A 22,106-nucleotide genomic window follows, 5' to 3' on the forward strand; every position below is an offset into this window, starting at 1 on the left:
TAAATGACTGTATAATGACACCAAAGATCTTCCTAGCCATTTTTTAAATGGGAGATTTCCTATTCACACTGAGAAAAGACACCACAGGAGCATAAAATAGTGTCAAGATATTACTTATTTTCCAAGTTTCTATTAGCCCTGGCTGTGCTGTGCCCCCAGCAGATGCCCCAAGGAAGGCACAGAATGAGCATCTAGAAGGTGGAGAGGAAGCAGGGACTCCCAGAACATCTCTACACTATTTTGGGGACCATGTCTGTCTAATCTGAGGTCTCTTTCTATTGCTAGGATTTAAACGAGAAACAAGTGAAACTATCAGGAAGAACACAACGTACCTCATTTCTTTTTATTTCCATATTAAAAGAAGATTTCTATTAGACAGAAGGTGAAAGGCCTTCATGCATCATTAAGGCAGTTGTAGAAGAACAAACTCAATGTTGGTAGGACACTATACAAACTGACTACAAAGAATAAAAGCAAAACTTGAAAACATTTAAAAAAGATTTTGCTTTGTTCTCACAGGCAACTGATCCTCTAAAAGAAAAGAGCTATTCTGATGCAAATAAATAGTGATTAAATGTGTGTATACATACACACCCACACCCATACTGAATTTGACATTCAGGTCACTATCCTACAGACTAAAAAAACAAAMTTCTTAGCTTTATGGAAAATTAATAATACATCCTGTGCTTCTCAATCTCAATACACATTTAAGTATATAAATACTACAAGTAGTCAGAGGGCAGATAATCTGATCAACAGTGAGTCTATACAAACATATAGTCTAAGTCTGAAAGCCTATTACAACTGGAAAGGCAAACAGCACATCTGCATAGAAAACAATGCAGCGCACTGCAGACATATCCAGTTTGGCTTTAAATTAGGGCTGTGTGGATGTAGCATAGCACAGAACTCAATTCTAGACCTATAGGGCAAATAAACATTTGGCTCTTCCTAAGTCAGTACTGCTGCAAGCACACAAGCTGTCTGCTTTCTAGCTGGCTTAAYTGTATCTACACTACCATGAAGTGTAATATAGTATATCTTCAGTTAAACGAGACTGAGGACAGCAAATAAGAGAAACAGGTCTAATTGTGGGACAGTTACAAAGAGTAGCATTGTGCTGAGCACTCACTTTAGATCCAGCCAATGAAGCTCTTAAGTACATCCTTAACTTTAAGCAGAGGTAAACAAAAACTGAATATGGTAAATATATAAAGAAATGAAGGGCAAGAATGTTATATCTGAAGCTGTAGGAAACAGTAAATCAAGGAGCAATTGAAGGAATTTTGATTTAAAGTACTTGGTGGAATAAGAGCTACTACAGCTCTRTAGTCCTAAAATAACATCCAATTGGTAGGATTGAAGTGTCTTAAAAAAACAAAAAAWTCTGTAATTTGGTGGAGCTCCTTCTTCGGAGCCTGAAACAGCTAAAGCCCCAAGACTGTACTTTAGTCCTGTCAATTTGGATACCTTGAAGGAAGGAAAGAAGTCAAAATGACATAGAGGTTAAAGTAGTCAAGATAAAAGATAAGAAAGAAGCACATGGATAGTGAAGAGGAGTGGAATCTGATATTACTTAAGCAAAAAAACCCTCACACTTCATGAGACATTTGATAGGCAGGTGTGGGGAAAAAAATGTCAAAGATAGAAAGGTTGTGGYCCTGGAACATACAGAGGCAGGTAAAATTGTCAGAGATGTTAGAAAAAATTAAAGGAAGTTAGGAATAAAAATTAGATCTCTGAATCAACAGGTCTAAGATGGTGGCTGGATATCCAAGAAATCATCTGTAGATGGAACTGTGGGAGAACCAAACTGGGGAAGAAAGTACTAGATTTTTGTGGCATCCAGAATAAAGCCAAAACCTTGAAAACAAAATGGAGAGAGGAATGGGAGGGTTCAGGCACAGGAAATATATGGGGATACTAAATGAGGAATAAAGGGCAAAGTATTATCAGAGAACCAGTTAAAATAATGGATGCCACCCCCTTCAAGAAATGGGAAAAACAAAAACATGGTTGCAAGTGAAAGAAATGAAGAAAGACAGAACATGAAATTAAAAGAATTTAAAGAGGAAGAAGTCATTCAGGAAAGGAGTGACAGATGCACAAAAGATGATACAGAAATAAAAGGGGCAAACTAACAGTTAAGAGGTAGAGGGACCTACTTCAGAAGCCAACACTGAGATAGTAGAACCATTTTTTTTAAATAGAAGGAAAGATCTTGCCATGTAATATTAGGTTTGGTTTGAAGATACCTTTTGAATAAAGAATGGGTGGAGAACTAAAATGAAAGGCAAACCTGGAAGCAAGCTCAATGAGAAAAAAAAAAGTGGGATAAAAGTGGTTTAAAAATCTGTTTGGAGGGAGAATTAAAACAGGCAAGGCAGAGCTGAGCCTAAAGCTGCATTGCGCTGACATACTCTTCAGAGTTACTCAGAAAGGCAGGAATGAAAATTCCAAAATTACAAGCAAAGATGTCTGGGGAGACAACAGAGACAGGACAGTGCAAGAAGTGACCAAAGAAACCACATATAGAGAAGAGGATAGAGATGAAAATAAAGACCAGGGAGTCAGAAGAAGCGAGGCCAATGAAGGAAGCAGGCAGCTGAGAAAAGTAAAGGAGTCAGAAAGGTTAATAGACTGGAGATCCCAAAAGGAGTGAGTGACAGGGTGGAGGAGAGAGAAAGACAGATATGCTGAAAGAGAGCAGGTAGTGATCAGAGAGAGGGAATTTAGAAATGAGAGATAATAAAGAGAACAGTATTTAGTAAAGACAAGGTCATGGAAGTGATTGAGGCAGCAAGAAAGCCTGTCTAAAGCTAGAAATCAAAGAAGGTGGTTGGAAAAAGAATGAAGGACAATAGAGTAGTTATCAGAACAAAAAAATAGGGGTTACCCATGATGAAGAATAAAATTTGAGAAGGCAGGAATGTGCAAAGTTTAGCAAAGTCCCAAAGAAAGAAACAGTAGTCAGAAATGCAAACTAATGGTCACTAGGTAAAGGTCATGGGAAGGAAAACTAGACACAGAAGACTTCAAAGCAGGAGGACTGTGGAAGAGACATCAGAAAGATGAAGCACAGGCAACAGGAGACAGGAGTGGCAGGAGTGCAGTAGTGAATATGAAAGGGAAGCAATTAAACAAAAAAAAGAAGAAAGAAGGTTCAGGAAAAGGTGTAAACTTTGAAAAAGAACCTTAAGAATTCACACCTGAATGATGTTTGGAAACATAAGTAACAAATCATTGGGCATGGCTGATACCTGTATCTCCCACATTCTTGAAGTTGCTACTTTTGCTGGATGATCTTGGCAGAAAGGTTTAGTAATTCATCCAGACCAAACCACAGATCAGATATTCAAAAGATCAGCACTCGCTTACTAGATGATGTGGGGATCTGGAGGGACTGGAAAAAACTTTGGACTGTTAAAGAATAGTAACGAAAAAGCTAGTGATTTGTACTCTGCTGCCCAGCACCTTTATTTCCCAATTAAATTACCTCTCCACAAATCAAGACCTTCACTGACTCTTCCTCACATCAGTCTTTGGCTCCTAGAGCCAYGAGTACCCGACACGGCACCTGCCACCAGCGTTCGAATGCAGCCCATCTCGCTGCACAACAGCTGAGACAGACTGGGTGGATGGGTTGTTAAAAGAAACATCACCGCAATTTTGGGTCCTATTCAGAGATACCCAGGAACCACTGGAGTAACAAGCCTGTCTTCTGTTTCCAAGCCTCTGTCAAGAATTTCATTCTTTATGCCTTTCTTAATCATGAGCATGAATAAAACACCAGCCTTCTCCAACACTTCTAATACTGTTCTTCATCCTTCTGTATAYTGGCATGTTTTTAAAGTTTTTGCTCATTACAAAAATGACACATACTTCTATTGCTTGCTCACAGAGTTGGTAGCTGGATCATTAGAATACACAGAACAGGAAAAAAAATACATTAGCCTGTGCTACCAAAACAGTAGAATACAAAAAGTCTAAAAAGTGCGCTGAGCAGAGAAGTTCTTTATATATACACCCTACCGATTCCTATTTATCACTGTGTGTAAAACAGGTTCACTAAGAATTACTAGAATTCCATAAAAAGCACAAGGGTCACGAGTTCACAGGACTGGGGCAATAATGGGAGGGRTTTTTTTTCCATGCTTTTCAGATTATTTTCATACTGCTTGAAAATAACTTTAGATTCTGTTTTTAAATATTAGTCATAAAAACTCTTTTGGGTTAAATGTTAATATATCTAATGTAGTCTTTTTAGATATAATTTTTGACATATAGTATGAAAAAGATTTTTTAAATGTACTTTCTTTTGTGACAGGCAATAAAACTCACCTATAATCAACTACTGGAAGCAGTAAACTGCCCACAAGATAGGTAGCATCTACTGTAACACATACATCTGCAATAAGAAAAGTTTGAGAAAATATAATAGAAGCACTATCATTTTTACATTATATTTAATATCTGTATGTTTTATTTCTAGTAGGCTACTGCACAGCAGGGGAGCCTTCAAGACTCAAGACAAAGGTTTTAAGTAATGTCATTCAAAGCACAAAGTTCATTATTTCATGAGGCAAGTTAATACTGTAGGACTACTGAAATAAAAGGAGAAGCTGGTCAGACATTCAGGATAGAAATGTAACATTCATTTTAAAGAAAATAAACATGTAATGCCATAAGCTTAAAATAAATAGTGCCAAATGCCACCATCAACATATGAAAATTAGAATGGTGTTTTGTAAAAGAAAATATTTTATAGAAGTATAGCAGAAATGAAAGTATTATAACAGACATCATCATTTTCATATGTTACTAGGTAATTTACTTGAAGAATAGATTCTACAATCCCCAGTTATTTAAGTAATTCTATTAACCCTTATGGGGCACTCAATTACCAGGGTCGGTACCAGAGTCACCTGTACCACTTGTTTTAGAGTGGTTTTAAAATAGGAACAACTACCTCTTTTACTCAGCAAAAGATTAACCATCAATACTAAAAAAAACCCAACAACAACAACAACAAACCACAATGCTGAAGTAGGTACATTTGTTAACTCATCATGATGTCTTTACTCAAATTGTCCTTCCAAGAAGGGGAGGGGGGAGGATCTGTTCTTGGTTTCTTTGAGGAAAAATGCTAGCACTAATACATAATGCCAGATGGAAGTAATCTAGTTGTGTTTGGGTTTTTCAGTGATGTTTAAATATTCTACTTCATTTCAGAAAAGAATGGCTTGAGTACATGTGCATATTAAGAGCTAATTCTGGCAGTCAAGCAAGTACTGCACTGTTGTCTTTTCCAATAAAAACCTTTTCACTTTGTTATATGAACTATTGTTACAGAACATAACTGTCATTTTTTTAAATCAGTGGTTGAAAAAAAAAAATCAATTAAAAAAAAAAGTTGCTAGACCCAAACCAAGCCATTAATCCTGCCAGGTCTCTTAAATACTTCATTTCCATAAGTTGTCCCACTGAAGTCCTAAAAGAATAAATTCAGTATATACAGCAGCCAGAGTTTTGGAAAACTAAGGATTCATTCCACAAAATTCTGAAACAAAAAAAAAAAAAAAAAAAAAAAAAAACCCTGACCAAGCTTGAAATTTGTCTATAAAAACCACAGTTGGATTTTTTTTTTTTTTGGAGCATTATGTCAAATCAAAAGAATTGGTCTAGGACACAGGTATATGGCTGTATTCTGTTCATTATACAATATTATGTTGTCTTTAAAATTAAAGCCACACAAAAAAAATTGAGTGTGCAGGACTGACTATATAGAATCCTTATGTACACATACATACTGCAGCTTTTCTTGAATCAACCTCATCTTACCTATATAAAGAAAAGATTTAACTGACCTTAAAAGCTTCTTAGCAGTTTCACTGGTAACAATTCTGTGTTCTGACAACTTTGTATATTCTCAAAAAATTTGTCTTGAAATTCAAGAAATTTCAGTCAAACTCAATTATAGCATATTGTTAAGAAAAAAAGGTGTCTTGTTCTTAACATTACTTAAACTTTAACCTTTACTTAAAATATTACTTAAACATATTCAAAAGGGTATTAGGTTTTAACCAAAATATTGTGAATTTCCTTTTCAACTAATCAAGTATTGGTAAAATATTTTGCATATAATATTTACTTCCCAAATGAAGGAGTGGCAACTTTCTTTTAAAAATAAAAGCTAAAATTTACTTGTGCTAAATATAAAACTACTTCTCAGGATACACACAGTATATAAAATCAGATATTTACGAAGAATACATTTGTATTATTGTACACAAAATTCCCCCAAAGTTTCTGAATTATAAAAGCATTTTTAAAATTTAAATATAGTACTGTAAGATTATTCAATTTTAAATACAAAAATCTACAGTGACATATACATAAATAGTTGGGAAGTTGTAACTTAAACATTGCACCTTTTAAATTGGATCTTCTCATACATGCAAGCCTCAAAGACTCCTTATTTGCTGCAAAAAGCATCTGCATGTCTTTAGCATTTAACTACGTAGACTCCTATCGCCACAGGGCAGTGTTGCACGAGTCTTGAAAACGATCCGATTGCAGAATCAACACCTTAAATTTTCCCCTCAAATCTCCAACAAACTTTTAATGTGCATTATGCCAGAATAACAAAATGAAAAGGGATGTTACAAAAATTTCAGTGTGTGACAGTTTTTCCCAGTAACTCTTTTCTCATCACACTTAGCAAGCAYGGAACTACGCAGATCAGCCTCCTCTCATGTTGAGAGCTGCAACTACAATTCAGTATAAAGTACAGTAACGTTCTACAATTATGCCCCTTTTAGAACAAAGATTAAAATAATAAATTTAACTGTGCTGATTCACACTTTCCATAAATTATTAAAAATGTGAGAGATTCAGAAATTTGTTTCTGAATAATAAGCCTAATGTCCGTATCATGTGCAAAAGTGCAACTGTGTTTTAGAACTAAGGTCCAACTGAATACARTTTCGTTATTAAAGAAAAATACACTTGAACTCATTTTACATGGAAAACAATGGTTCCTGGTAAAGTTATGCTTTACATATTTCAACCTGTTTTAAAACTGCAAGTTGGTAAAAAATACAAAAAATAAACAGAAAACAAAGCTTGTATGTAAATTGGTCTACAATTCAAAGCACGACAATAAGCTTCAAATAATTACATTTCTGTAACACACAAAGAAAAAGGTGGGATGATCTATTTAAAATACTTGAATATTTCTGTTCTTTTCTTCATGATCTGATGTCCATTTAGCTGCTCGCAGTGTGTGCATGCATACGTTTCGCTACATCATAGACATAGGTTACGTCTGGTCGCTTCTCTGGATCCGGGTTGATGCACATATTAACTAATTGTCGCAGCTAGGAAAGGAAAATACGTGTAAGAAAGCCAACAATTCTGTCAAGTAGTATTTGTGCATTCTCAAATTCAAATTAGTAAGACTGGCAAAAATTAACCAAGCAGCAGTTCTTCATACACACACATACACACTCAACACCCTCTCAAAACACATCGCACCCAGAGTTTTATACAAGCATATATGCAACATACTCCTATGATTTTTGTATTTTGTGTTGTTGTCTAGAAAAGCAGAGAAAGAGATTTAGGTTCTAATCCTTTAAATATACAACTTCAGACATGCATTCATCATAAATCATTTCCATGACGATTCCTTTGTTTTATGGACAGCTATGACATCAAACCCTGGCCTAGGTCTTTTCAGCCTAGAAGGCTGAAATGAGCATGGAGAAGATAAATAGGGGCCTTTTGTTCATTCTGTGCGAACACAAGAGCTAGACAGCAACAAATGAAATTACTGTGTGACAGGGTCCAAAGAGAGACAGTGATTCCTCGTATGATGCAAAGTTAATCTGCAGAACCTCCTGCTGCTGGAAGCTAAAAAAAGTAAACGGATCCAAAAAGGAACCAGACAAGTTAAACACACTGAAGGCTATTTAATATGAAGATTCCACCTCTGACTTAGGAAATCTCTGAACTGCTGGAACTTGGGAAAGTATTTTGGGGAAATATTGCATTATGTTGGCCCTGTTCTTCCATTTGCCCACTATCAGAGACAGGATACTGGACGAAGTAGTCTTTAGTCTATGTTCCAGTATTGTTCTTAGGATTAAGGCCTTAAAATTTTTTTCTTTATAGAAAGAAACACATAATTAACAAACATGTTGAAGAACACCCCTATCTGGGAATAAACAATCACTATGACTAGAAAGTACTATATTTCCACAAACACCATATTTTACTTGGTCTTTTACAGTTYCCAAGTTCAGCAGAGGTAATCCAGAAGTAACCGTTCAGATACTTCTCATTACTTTCAGAAACTGTCAGAACAGTTACAGGTTTTGCTTCCTCCCTTGAGATGCTTCAGGTGACATTAGAGCTCAGYGTAGTCTGGATAACTTTCCAGTGGGGCAGGCTCCACATCTATTTTACACTGTGCACACTTCCTAAGCAGTTTACAATGTGCAATACACTTCCTTCTTGATGGCTTATTAAAATGTTTGCCATCTTTCTAAAGAGTAACTTACCAACTGTAAGAAGCTCTTCCTTTATGCTTTTTAATAGTTTGCTCAGACCTCCTGGATGTCTTTATAGTATTAAAAATAAACTTGCAATCTACCCTTTTCTGGCAAGGTGTCAAATTTGGTTCAGCCTCCCTCCTAATACTATTAGGTATGATTATTGAAAAAAAAAGCTGTAATTACTGCAACAAACAGAGCAATCTCATCAACATGGTTATTCAAAGGCAAAATAAACTGCATATTCAAATTTGCCATCAGAGAGTTCACTTCCTGCTTTTTATTAAAAGAACAATATGCATTTTTAAGTTATAATYATACTCCTTTAGTTTTTCAGAAGATGAATTTAAATGCACTGGATTAAGAAATTCAAAAGTGAAGAAGGGAACATTATACACCACTGGTTAAAACTCTGTTCACTTACCCTTGCCCAAACATTCAAAATTGTATACAATGTGCAGGTTTTTCACATTTAACAATACAAAAATTATGTCACTACAACATTCTTCCTCTTAGCAAAGGAGTTAAGTATTATTATTTCTGAAGGTAGTGGTCAGATTGCTGGATTAGAGAGAGAAACAAATTAAATTGAAATAATCTGTAATAGACTTGCTATGTGAATCTTAATCACGGAGTTTTACAAAAATCTTATTGCTTCTGGCAGCCATAAACAAAAGACAGGAGAAACTATCAACTCTATCATTTGGAGAAAAGAATACTGGAAATCATGAACTATTGTAAAAAGTAAAAATCATTTTGCTTTGCATATTTGTATTACACATTGGTAATCTCACATAGACTAAGCAGGTGGGACACAGATTAAGCAGCAGACACAATACAGCAGCTTGCTGTGCAATAGCTCAGACTGCCTGCATGGCAAACAGGAAAGACTGAAGAAATCCAAAAACCCTAATCCTGAAATCAGACTCAACTAAGTAAACATTTTGTAAAGGGAATACAGACATAATTTATCCAGAGAACGTGACACCAAATCTTGTGAATAAGTATACTTGTATCTTCATCTATGACGAGTTCTGTCTGTTCAGCAGAACGGCATACAGTAAGTCTTAACAAAGACCGTGAAGGCCTGAAACCTCTGAATCTGTCATTGGAGGAGAGGGAAACAGAGCACTCCCCCAAACACTTTTTTATTTTTTAATTAGCTGTATGTCAATAACTTTACTATAGGTAGTACAATGAACATAGATCTTCAAAAGATTTGCCTGTGAAAAGCATAAGAAGCCTTCTTTATCTCCAATAGGCTACCTTATGGCTTTTCAATGCTGGCTTGTGGTTGACTGGTTTTGTTTTTCAAGCTGAACTTTTCCATCTAAAAATCAGTTTTAGACTCAAACTGTTTTAAGTCATTAAAACACAATGTCTTCCCTCAGAGTTACTTTTGTTATTTGTGTTACAGCATATTCAATTCAAAGCTTTAAAAATGGCAATGGAGATTCATTTCTTAGGAAGGCACTTTAGAAAAAAATGGCACCATTATTCAGAAGTGCACATAGGGCTTTAGGCTTTACTAATTTTTGCAAGTACATTTGGGGGAGGGAAAAGAAAAAAAAAACAGCTACATGGTGTCATGACTGGTTGCATTTGGCAACTTTTTTTTTTTTAAACTCTAACAAAAATGCCCATGTAGCTACTATTGTTTAGATGGAAGAAAGGATTTACAAGAATATGTTAATAGTAAGGGACAATCACTGAATCAGTGTACTTCAAAATTCTCAACATAATGCAAGAGGTGAGCTCAGTTACTGATGAACCTTCACTAATACTTTAATTAAATAAGCAATACAGTCACAGACCTCTTTTGACTAACAATATTTAAATGCTGGTTGCTGCTGACACTGCTAAATCTGTCTCCCCCTCCCAATCCAGAATTTCTGCTGTAGGGCAAGAAAGCTCAGCTGATTATGCCTGAAACACTGGGCAATGGTGGGGCAGATTCTCAAATAATTTCAAAATCCTGGAGCTCTTTTGAGCCTTGTCATTGAACAGCAAACCTTTGGGATAAACTGAAGTAATTTTTCTACACAGGATGAAAACAACAGTTACACAGGAACATAGAAATCTTTTAGGACTGAGACTGGGACCATCCTGGATGCTAATACTTGATTACAGTACTTTTTTTTTTTTTTTAACCTCCTACAGGAATATCCATTTCAATAAATCTGAAATCTCTTTGTCAACTTCTCTAATATTGATAAAATTTCAGATGACCCAGAAGAGCCTGATAGTATCATGGGAAGTGGCACTGCAAATCTGAAGTCAGACTACAGTTAGAGATACAGTAATTTTTTATTATCTGGCATAAACTGGCCAATAGGCAGAACAGACTTATAGCTGAGCAGGAGGGACCTCCTGTTGCATCCCCAAGCTGGAAACTTCTTTGGCTGCTTATTGTTCTTAACCTCCTCTGTGCACTTCGCACAATGACTGTCTTTAGCCTGGAGCTTAGCCTGATGCAGGAGCAGCGGGACACACCTCCTTTAACTTTAGCAGGTTTTTCAGCTACGAAATAAATAATTATCTCTCAAGTCAGGAGGAGGCAGGGGAGAAAGGCTAGAAACTATGACAGGCAAGTGCTCTGCATTGTTAGCCAGCTGAAAAAGAAGAAATTTTCATATAGAAAATTTTGGATGAGAAAACATGTTCTTACTCTGAGTAGGAGACTTCCTCAAAGCCCTTTCTCAGTGCTGGCAGGAACACTGGCAAGTAACACTGTAATTCTAGACCTGCTGGCTCTTTCGGCCTTCATATCGGGAGAGGAGGCTGGCTATGGACTTGGGAGGAAAAGCACCTCARTCAGGGATGAAGTTCTTCAGTCTTCCCTATCACAAAAACAACACGATACCAATATTGGCTAATAGGATTTTAAGAGGACTGACTGGGGGTAGGGATGGGGAGGGAGCTCCAACTTTAAGCTTCCTAAAGGAGAAGAGTTTTCAGTAAATGCTGAGCACTCACTCTGAATACCAGGGCTTCTTAAGGAACATTCAAAAATTAAGATACCCASGGCTGTTAAACATTTGAAAGTCTTGGCTTGTCACTGTGGTGCTGAAGCAAGTTTGTGTAATGGTCAGCACTGTAGAATATTAGGATTTCTAATCAAAGGCATGTATTAGAAAAACGTATCCATCCATCTGTCTTAAGCTGCATCTTTCTGTCACGTTGTTGTGGAACAACACAAATATGATACATTATTAAAAAGTTAGTCTTAGAGGGATTTCAAAATTTCAAAATGATATAAATGCCATTATCTTAAAACACCTTAAAAATTATTTACAGAAAGTTTCTCTAAAAAGCATGTCTTATATTTTGTAATCAAAGCATTGATCAGAAGACACAGAGATCAATGCTCAGCAAAATTATTCTTTCAGCAAATTCATTGTTACAGAATATAAAGCAGGTTTTACTGTTCAGTGATCCCTGAACTTTACTGCTCAGCAAGTGTGCTTCCGTCCTGGTTAAAGGTTTGATATATAAATTTCTAGTACAGATGAAATGTTTAGGACATTATCGTAATATGACAGATAATGCTTGTCTGTTTGGTTGGTTTTTTTCCAGCAGTTTAAAGTCAGCACAGTATTTTTCGTACAAGTCAAAAAGCATGTTTCAGTGAAACAATTAATGAACATACCTGTATTTCATGTGTATTTAGCAGATACAAATCTTCATGTCAGAACAAAAAAATTTTACTATTACATGTCTATTAATCCCATATATAATCCAGTTGATTACTCCTGTTAAGTAACTACATCCACAGTTGTAAGTCACATCACCAGCTCTCATTAAGTTGCAAAATAGACACAAGACAAGTTGTTTTAGAAACAACTGATTCATCCAAATTACAGGAGTACCTGTCCGCTTCGAAGAGAAGGAAATGTAATATGTTGTGCTATGCATCTGTTTTTGAAACTAGAAACTATATAGAGGTAAGTAGAAGGTGGCATCTCTCTTCCTACCCGAACTCTAAGACCTTCTGTCTGGGCCAGACTTTGATATTTGCCCCTTGGCTGAGAAGCCGCATATCCAACTTCACACTTAACTGCAGCGAAGTAGCCCTGCAGGCAGGCCAACTTCAACGAACCACTAGTGGTATCATCATTAAAATCCTGCTGAAGGTCACCATGGTAACCGCCTGCTGAGGCTTCACTGCTGCACTCAGCATCTCCTAATCAGCTACCATGTGAAATGCAAATTCAGACAGTCTGAAAATTAGTCAAGAAGAATAGAGGATGAGGATGCAGATATGTGAAATATTCATGCGCTTCATGGAAAAAGGAAGACAGCATGAATGACACAACAAAGAACGGCCCCTGACACCCCTGCTATCATTTTGCATTATTGTTCACACCCTACTGTATTTCTAGGCCCCCAGTTCTGAAGTTGGTTATATGAACTGCCATATTTATCGTCTACAATAAATAATAATTAAAATAGCTGAGGTAAAATGACTAATTGGAAAACTCAAAGAKATATATTGCACAAATTACACAATAGATCATCATTTCATCCTTTGTAAATCATTGAATTATCTAAGTCCAGTTTTTGTTTCATAAAAGGGGAAAAACTGGCACTGTAAATACAACAAAACAAAACACTGGGCAGTAATCTTTTATTAATAGTCCTATCACTGTCTTTGAATGCAAAAAGAGTCAAGGTTCAGAATTACAACCCCTATCCTAGAAGCAAAATTGCACAACACCTGGTGTTTATTAAAAGTATTTCAGTGATCATGTTTATTATCATGTTTTCAAAGTAATCTTTAATTCATGTAGACTGAATTCAATTAGAATTGGTTACTAGCGTCTGTTCTTTGGTTTACAGCTTCTATCAGTTTGCCCTGTTCTTTTCTAAGCGGGAAAGTATTTCAAAACTGGCATTCTGGAACATGAAGAAGCAAGCATTTATATTTTTTCACCCCATTACACTGGTTAAGAAAAATATTTAGTTTCTTTTATTTTATTTAGTTTCCTTTCACTTTACAGTTTTAAAAAAAGCAAGTAACCCCTTCCCCCCCCCTCCCGCTTTTGACAGTAAAGAGCTATTAATAGCACCAGCTTAAAACAAACACTGTCGGGATACACATACTGAGTATACTGCTCAAATTCATCTGTATTATGTTTTTCTATATTTCTCTGAAATTTCTTATTAGAGTGGGCATGAACCACTCTTTTTTGCAAAACTACAACTACTGTTCAATTGTATTGAACAGTACATCGTAGTTTTATAATGCAGACAAATGGGAATTAACAATTCATTTTTACTATTAAGTTACATTAGATCTATTTTAATGCTAGTCTCTAGAGAAGAGAGGCTAGTGTACTAATTTATGGTGCAACATAAATTTGTATAGTTGTGCTTTTAGAAAACCATAATACAGATGTAAGACTCAATCCCATAATGACATGCAGTACATATCATTGTGCATTCTGGGAAAGCCACTGCATTTTGTCATACTTGCAAGGAAGATCAATGAAATTAAGAAGCTAACGGCATGAGGTTACCAGCATTATTTCAAAAAAATCTTACATCATGCGAGAGAGCTGTTTTGAGACAAACATTTGAGCAAGTTCAAGCAAACACTTATGGGGATAATCTTCAAATCACATAAAATCACACAAGTTCGTTCACTTCATTGGAAGTGTACCAGCTTAAATAAAACAAGGACCTGGCCTACGAAAAGGAATATTACTTACTTCCTCTGAATAGTGATCTGAAGGGAGAGGTGGATAGTCGCACTGCTCTATCTTCTTGCACAGGGAGTACAAGTTCATTTTATCACCATAAAAGGGACTCTGCAGTGCAGCCATCTGTTAAAGAAAATATACATTTTTCTTTTGTGCTTTTAAAYAGACCTGTTTTGCCATAAAATCTGCTATACTAGCAAGTCAAAAGTGATTTTTAATGACTTTTGTTCACTGCTCAGTTTGATCGAAGTGCTAAAACAACAGTTCTGAAACTATTAATATAACCAGTTTGTGAACTTATTCTGTGTGACACAGTAGTACCTGTGAGAATCCTCATATCACATTTGAATTGTACACCAGAACACTACTTTACTTGATTTTTCTTCATACTCATTAATAGTTTCAGCTGTTGCTGTGAGTGTGGGGGGTCCTTGTAGCACTGAGGAAGATGAAAAGAAAGAAAAAACAAAAAAAMCAAAACACACACACAAGGTTTTTCTCTAAAGACCTTTCGGAAAAAAGTGTATCATTTACCCGAAAACATTAGTTGATCTAAAGCAATAGCCTATGGTGAAAATGCTGGATAACATAGATTTTGTAACCTTCTTCTGCTATTACACTAAACTTTGACACAGTTGGGGTTTTTTTGTTTTTTTTAATAAGGAAAGCTGCAAGGAACATAAGTTCATCAATACTTCCAAAAAACAAAAAACAAAAACAAACAACCCCCACTCATGATTCAGTATGTTATTCCAAAACACTTCAAAAAAATTAATATTATATCCTGAAACTTCATTAGCAGTGCAAAACTCAGCTGGCATTTGTAACTATAATTCCCAACTGTAATAAAAATTATCTGGTGGAAAACACTTAAATAAATGATCAACTTAAAAATGGTATTAGTAAACCTATGCTTTATTTCCAGACAATGTTACAATTTGACATTTCAGGTGGAAACAAGTGCTATGGTTAGCAGGATTACAAATTTAAAAATTCATTTTAAAATCGCTCCATTCTGTTCAAAGGCTTTCCARGTCTTTGAACCGCAGCAGCACGAAGGCTGCCTTGAGTGCAATGCTGCCCCAAAGTCAGTCACCCTTTTCTACATGTGCTAATAAGTTTGATTTTGGAAGGACAATGTGTACATTCCCCAGACAGGCAGAGTGTGTGTGAAACACGCTAGTCCATGCTGTGCTACTCAGTGAGCTTCAACAGGGACAGGACAAGCTGAAAATGGCTCTCATCTGTCTTGTGGTCCTCCACATATCACTTTAACTCTTTCATGCCCAAGCACTGACATTATAGGGAAAGATATAGGAAAAAAATTACCAACATTCTAAAATACATTTACTTTATACCCGATAAAATGCTCTCAAATAGTTCAGTACTATTTTTTTATATTAACTTCAAATAAGAATTATTTTAAAGATCCCAAATTAATACTACAGTTCTGTCCACAAATTCTAGAACTGTACCACCAAAATAATGTTAGGGTTTTGGGGTTTTTTTGTTTTGTTTTTTTTCTTTTAAATGTACATGACATTGTCTCTTACCTTAAAAAGAATGTTAAAAATGCAGGCTAAAGACCAAAAAAAGAAGAAAAAAAATCAACTGCAGAGTCTGCATGCATGCAAAAATTCAAAATAAATGCACAGATACTCATTTCGTACTCTAGGTGTTCATTAAAAAGTACTTTTGTTTGAATGCTGCAGAGTGTTAAAAAAAATTCTGAATGTCCCCTAAGGAGTTAAAACAGGAATACTATATTTTCATGCATCTCCTGCTTTGACAGATGAAAAATGTCAACTGTCCTGTTTTTATTTTCAAGCTTTTGCACTATTCATCTGGTTCATTAGTGCATCTCGCTGCTGCCCCTGACAGCTGCTCGCCCTCTCCTCCCAGCAGCTGAATTTTTCAGGCTAATTTGATCCTCCACACTGAGACGATCGCTAGAATGATTGACTTGCTCCCTGACCTCCAGGGTCTGACTTTCCTGATTAGTATTCTGGGGGTGTCTGCGGGACGAAAGCCCACTGTCTGTCTTCAGGGCTGGTGGCAGCTCGCACTCTCGCTCTCTTTTTATTTTTTTTTCTTTTCTTTTTTTTTTTTGAACTGTAAGCCACCAACCTACAACCCTGTAAGGATGCAATTGCTACGCTGAACAATAAAAGGAAATGTGTAAAACCTACTTTTCCATGTAAAGGTCCATGTAGCAAAAGCACAGCATCTTGATTTTAATTAGTAAAGTCTACTTTGTTGCATATCAATTAAAACTCCAGTAGTAGTGTTTTTGAGGTTTCAGAAATATCTGAGGCTCTGAAAAGCAGACTTCAAAATACACTTTTAAAAATCTTAGTGACCATGTCACTAAGCATTGAATAAACTGTAGAATAGATAAGCAATAATAATTAAAAAAAAAAMCCATAAATTATAGCAAATTAGTTTAAACTTTAATTAAAACATAACTGAGAAGAGCTTAATGGCAATTAGGCATGCATTGARAAGTGATAAACATGCCACAGCTTTTCCCCAATTAAGTTGGAGAGAATACAGAGCACATATTAACATGAAATCAATACAATAAAACATGTTAAAATGCAGGTAATGCACATAACATGTATAACAAAAAGACACCCAGCACAAAACAGCACTGATAATAAACACACCAATGTCATAGTCCAAGCATGGCTTGAAGAACCTTAAGCAACCTCTTTAATTTTTTTTTTTTTTAAATGAGAAAAACGCTAAGCATATATTTTGAGTTTACTATACCTAAAATTTCAAAATTATGCCTCAGTGATCAAAAAAGGGCTGGTAAATTAGCAAGTTAGCAAAACAGAATAAATGCACCCCCAAAAAGTTAAAATCTGTAGTTGAAGACATTGCAGTATATGAAAATTAAAGACGACATTTCAACAATAAGAATCCTAATAATTGTTCTGTTCTTACAATAAGAAAAAAAAAAAACACACAGTAAGAGTATTTAAAAGTGCTGTGATAATCACTGGAATGAAGATATTCAGCCACTTAAAATTTTCCACACTGTTAAAGAAAAATTCAAAATTCAGATACAATTTTTAATATCATATATGCAGCATTAAAGTAGCAAGCTCAAAATAATTTTTTTTTTAGAAGAAAAATAACTATTATTGAGATCCATCTGGCAATCTTAATTCATAACATGGAAGAAAAGTTAATCTTAAAATATAGTGTTTATTTTATATATTAATTACTTATTTAAGGTTTTTGTTTGTTTTGAGATAAAAACAATACTCAAGAAAACCAGCAAGGGGAGGAAAAAAAGGCAGTAATATTGAAATACCCTCATCCACTGGTGATATTTGCTATCTTTAGGTTTCTACTTGCGCAAGCATGTAAAGTAGAACATTGAAATTGAGGGTCATTGCCATGGTTGGTATTAAGGAATCCCAATACAGGATTAAGTTTCACTTCAGGATTTAAACTTGTAAATACTTGCTATCAGGTATCACACTTAATTCCTATGAACTGTCCTAAAGATTTAGAAGCAACAGCTATACGTAGATCAGTAAACTCTTCAGAACTGGAATACAGCTATTTGCCCTTTTCATATTTAGAGTAACATGTCTGATATAAAATATATTAAATATTACTGAAGACAATTCACCTACTRGCAGCATACAACCTGCATAGGAGGCCAAAGTTTCCTACAAAATCCTAGTGTAACAGGAGGTGCAGGTGCTGCCGAACAGCGCCAGGCGAGCTTTGCCGACTCACCGAGGCAGGAGGCTTGCTTCTTCACCCAGGTAGGTGGAAGAGCGAGTTGGGTATATTAGTTTTTATCTGGAAGACGGCCAGGAAGATTTCACTGCCAGGACTACGATGCAAAGAAATTTCTTACCAGCATCCTTCAGCACAACCGTTTAGCCTTTTGATCAACAAGTGATGCGCAAAGAAGTTAGAAGACACAGTGGCCTCAGAAGCCTCCTATCCTGCACACCTTCGTTATTTGCTTCCATTTGAATTCGCCCTGTGTCTTTTTTCCCCTTCAGAATATAACATTGTTTACGCTTGCATAAGTGCTCCCTAACAATTCCTATTGTATTAGCACAGGAATTAACAAATAATTTTAGTTTAACTAGTTGGGGGAGAGGAAGAAGGAGAAAAAAAAATACTTATGTCTCTGCAGTAAAAGCTATTATCTTGAAAGTTAATCCAAGCAGGTAGTAATAAGTACACAGCAGCCCAATTTCTTTATTGTTTTACTTCAGTTCTAGATAACTTTAAAGAAACTAAGCTTGTATCAAAATAATTATATCACAGTTTTAGTGAGTGTTAGTTACATGCCCAAATCAGTCCTACCACTTCTCAACTCACTTATTACCAAAATCATGTAAACCGCATAGGCCCTTTAAAACACCTAGAAAAATTTTTGCACGTGCCCGTCATTATTCATTTATTAATCCTTCAGTTATGCCCGATCTTCAGTAAATTCCTGTAAAATTTTTTGTAGGAAGCCCAGTAAAAGGCAAGCCTCCAATAATTCACAAATAAAGCATTTCATATGCTGAAATTCCTTAAGACCTCTCATTGCTAAATATATTTTTTAAAAGACATAATAGCTGAAAAGTATCTTTTCCACAAAGCTGCATGCTTTTCTAAACAGCAAAAATAAATAAATAGATCCTAAAACAGTACTTGATGTAATCTGGAGGGGCTGGGGGGTTAAACAATGTTCCCGGGTTGTTCAGTGCAGTTATCAGGATTACCTCATACAGCAGGCAGCCCAGGGACCAGATGTCAGATTTGAAGTTGTAACCATTTTCGTGTATTCTCTCTGGAGACATATAATAAGGGGTACCAACTGCAATAAACACAGAAGAATTTTTGAATGAAAAATCCTGTTACGAAGTAGTAAAACCGCAGCATTCCTGGCCAAAAAACAATTTTTTTTTTAATCTTTTGTATTGTTCATTTTACTATGCATAATTTCAACTCATACTTAGGACTCTTCAGTTTGATAAAAATACACGTGAATTAGATATACATTTCATCCAACGCAGCTTTATTCTCACTACTGATATCCAGTTATCAAAATCAGTTATAAAATATTTTCAGTTTTGGCTTTTAGAGCAGCTCAAAAAGGTCTCCAAAGTAGTAGTTTTTTTCCTAGAAAGACACCAGAAAACACACCACACTGTCCCCCACACCCCCACCAGTCCAAACCCTCACTCACCACCATAGCCAGAAGTAGCAACAGTCAGAATTGCTATTGGGTTGGGGGGGGGTTTGGAAATGAGTTGTCAATTCCTCCTTTTGAGGACGTGCACACCTGAACGAGCTCCTTTGCAAGAAGCACGCCGAGTCCAGCGTGAGGACCGGCACCCCCAGCCCCGCGCGGGCAGGCTGGCCAAGTGCAGCGCGCAGCCGAAGCCGAGCCCCGCGCAGGGGTGCCACAGGGCTCGTGGGCGCCCGCCGCCACCGCAGCCCGGCCGCATCCCACCTCTCTGGGGACAGCACGTCTTCAAAAGCAGCATTGGCACGGCTGTCCCAGAGCACGGTTACACCGGATACTCCAGGATCCCTCTCCCCTCCATTTTAAATCGGCCCTACCCATCTGTGTGCCACAAGTTACTCAGAAGAGATGCGTTCAGAGAAACGTCCCAACTCCACTCAAAGACAAGACAGAGAGCAAGACAGAGACAGACAGACATTCACATGAATGAACTCATGAGAAATAATGCTAATGGAAATTTTGATGCATTGTCTTTAAGCTTTACCCCTATATCCCCCCCCAAATGTGACTGCCTAACAGCGGGGGGGGGAGGAATCACAGACCAATGAAAGTTTTTACTTTAATTTTGTTTCGAATATCTTCTTGAGCATTTATTCCTGATGATGAAACCCAACTGAATTAAAGTAATTTCAGAACAATTGACCTTATTTCCAAACCAAACCAAACATCTTGTAACACTGCTAGAGATTAAAATCAACACTCACAAAAATCAGAGTATAAACCTCACACGATTTTATTTAACACAAATTATGAGGCTAACAGGCACTTCTGCATTTCTGATTTAGTTTCAGCTATTCAGAATGCATCTTCATATGGATTCTGGAAATGGAGATACAATGAATATGTAAATTATTCCAAGTCTTAATAATCAGATTAATAATTTTAATCTAATTATCTCCAGAAGTTAAGCGTTTTGTTTTGACAATGTGTCCTTCCCACGCTTTATGAAGGCTGACATCTCAAAGCACATCACACGTTTTNAGTTCCCTACTTGAGTGTTCTGGTTCAAACTGGGCAACACAGCTCTCCCTTAGCAAAAAAACAAAACCATAATTCTCTAACAGATACGCAAAGGCAGAGGTCATACATTTTATCTTCCTAAATATTTACAGGGCCAAGTCTTTTGGAAGGAAGCCCTCCAGTCCCAGGAAAGGAGAGGGTGTCGCAGCTCTCTCCCCGCACAGGGTCTTCTCAGTGCTGGCCTGCGAGGGGAAGCACCCCGCTGGGAAGGAGCACGACGGAGAAAGGCATCTCAAAATGATGGAAGGCTCTGAAAACCATTTACTCTCATGAGACCTTGCATTCACCCACAACAGAGGACGGCCAAGAAGGATGGTCTTTTTGGAAAGAAATGAAAGAACAGGCATACAGATGGGTGGATTGCAACACCACAACAGCTAGTAGAGTATCTAGAAGCAAACAGAGTATTACTCTGTTTTTCCAACATATCAATGGTAGTATTTTAATGTACATTTAATAACAGTTATCTTAGAACTGGAAGCTGTAATTAAACAACATTTGCCTTGATACAACTTTAATATTTTTATTATCCTTGTAGTACTTCCCTGCCGAAGTCTTTGTTTTTTCTGGGACTTATAAATTTGGATACTTTTTGAAACTTTTAGTTGTATTTTGCATCTATGAATTAGTGTACTGATTTAGTATATTCAGATGCTCTACTGGCAGAATTCATTTAACAACAAAAAAATAAATCTAATAGTAATCTGGTTCTTAACTGGTTACAGAATCACTGCCTTTCTTGTTCAAAGACATAAAGCAAGTAGCTGGCAGTGAGTAATGTTCCAGAAAGAGGCTTCACAGAATTCACAGGGGGCAGCTGAAAACACAGAGGTTTGAAGGTTCATAGTTTACCAAAAGCAAAGGTAATTTTAACCAGTAGCTCTGGGAAACCTGCTGATACATTAGGGGTCTGATATAACTGTGAAAGATTGATGATAGTGAAAAAGAAGAACAAATGCTATCATTTTACAGAGTTTAGCCTAGTGTAACACCTTACCTGCAATACAGCCTGAAGCCCCCAATGACCAACAAGTGAAGAAGAACAGAAATTACAGTAGGCAGTCACTGAAATCACAGAAACAACCTAAAGATCTAGACCTCATTATTACTCAAACTGTTTTTAAACAGGACACGACACAAAGGATTCATTATTCTGACATTCAGAAACTACCGAAGGCATTGCAACGGTTCTTTAAAACCTGCGAGCAACCTCAGTACGTAGAAGTATATTGCTGGCAAGCAATTATTAGATTCAATTATATGCATGCTTTCTTCCTGGATCATTATTTTTTCTGTTAAGTGAGATATGCATCACAATATTATAAAGACGTTACTTTCTTTAAGGATCTGAAAAAATTGAAGAAGTGGAATAGTACAAGACAAAGATGTAACACATTAAGGTAGCTACATTTTAAAGAACAAAATTTGCAACTTCAACACTATTTACTGCATTTCCACATCTCAGATAATCTGCAAGTTTTAATGGTGATAATCTTGAAAATGACCAGGGGTCAAATAAACCGCTTCCTCAGACCCTGATGCTGCTCTGGA

At 36.4% G+C, this 22,106-nt stretch overlaps 1 protein-coding gene across 4 annotated transcripts in view; it reads right to left on the minus strand.

Moving 5' to 3' along the window:
• Positions 1-2,355: 2,355 nt before the first annotated feature.
• NEK7 (NIMA related kinase 7) overlaps positions 2,356-22,106 on the minus strand; it is a 74,989-nt gene continuing 55,238 nt past the window's right edge. For 2 of the 4 annotated variants that reach the window (XM_026087857.1, XM_026087856.1), the window contains exons 8-10: positions 19,009-19,103; positions 14,270-14,383; positions 2,356-7,382 (exon numbers count right to left, since the gene is read on the minus strand). In XM_026087857.1, coding sequence (XP_025943642.1) covers positions 7,272-7,382; positions 14,270-14,383; positions 19,009-19,103 — 320 coding nt within the window. In that variant the 3' untranslated portion in view covers positions 2,356-7,271. Of the gene's footprint in view, positions 7,383-11,226; positions 11,399-14,269; positions 14,384-19,008; positions 19,104-20,522; positions 20,873-21,552; positions 21,621-22,106 lie in introns of those variants that run through there. The other 2 variants (XR_003257048.1, XM_026087858.1) reach the window with 2 other exon arrangements.

This window comes from Apteryx rowi, unplaced genomic scaffold (assembly GCF_003343035.1).
Source record: "Apteryx rowi isolate R43461 unplaced genomic scaffold, aptRow1 scaffold_74, whole genome shotgun sequence".
NCBI classification, from domain to species: Eukaryota; Metazoa; Chordata; class Aves; order Apterygiformes; family Apterygidae; genus Apteryx; species Apteryx rowi.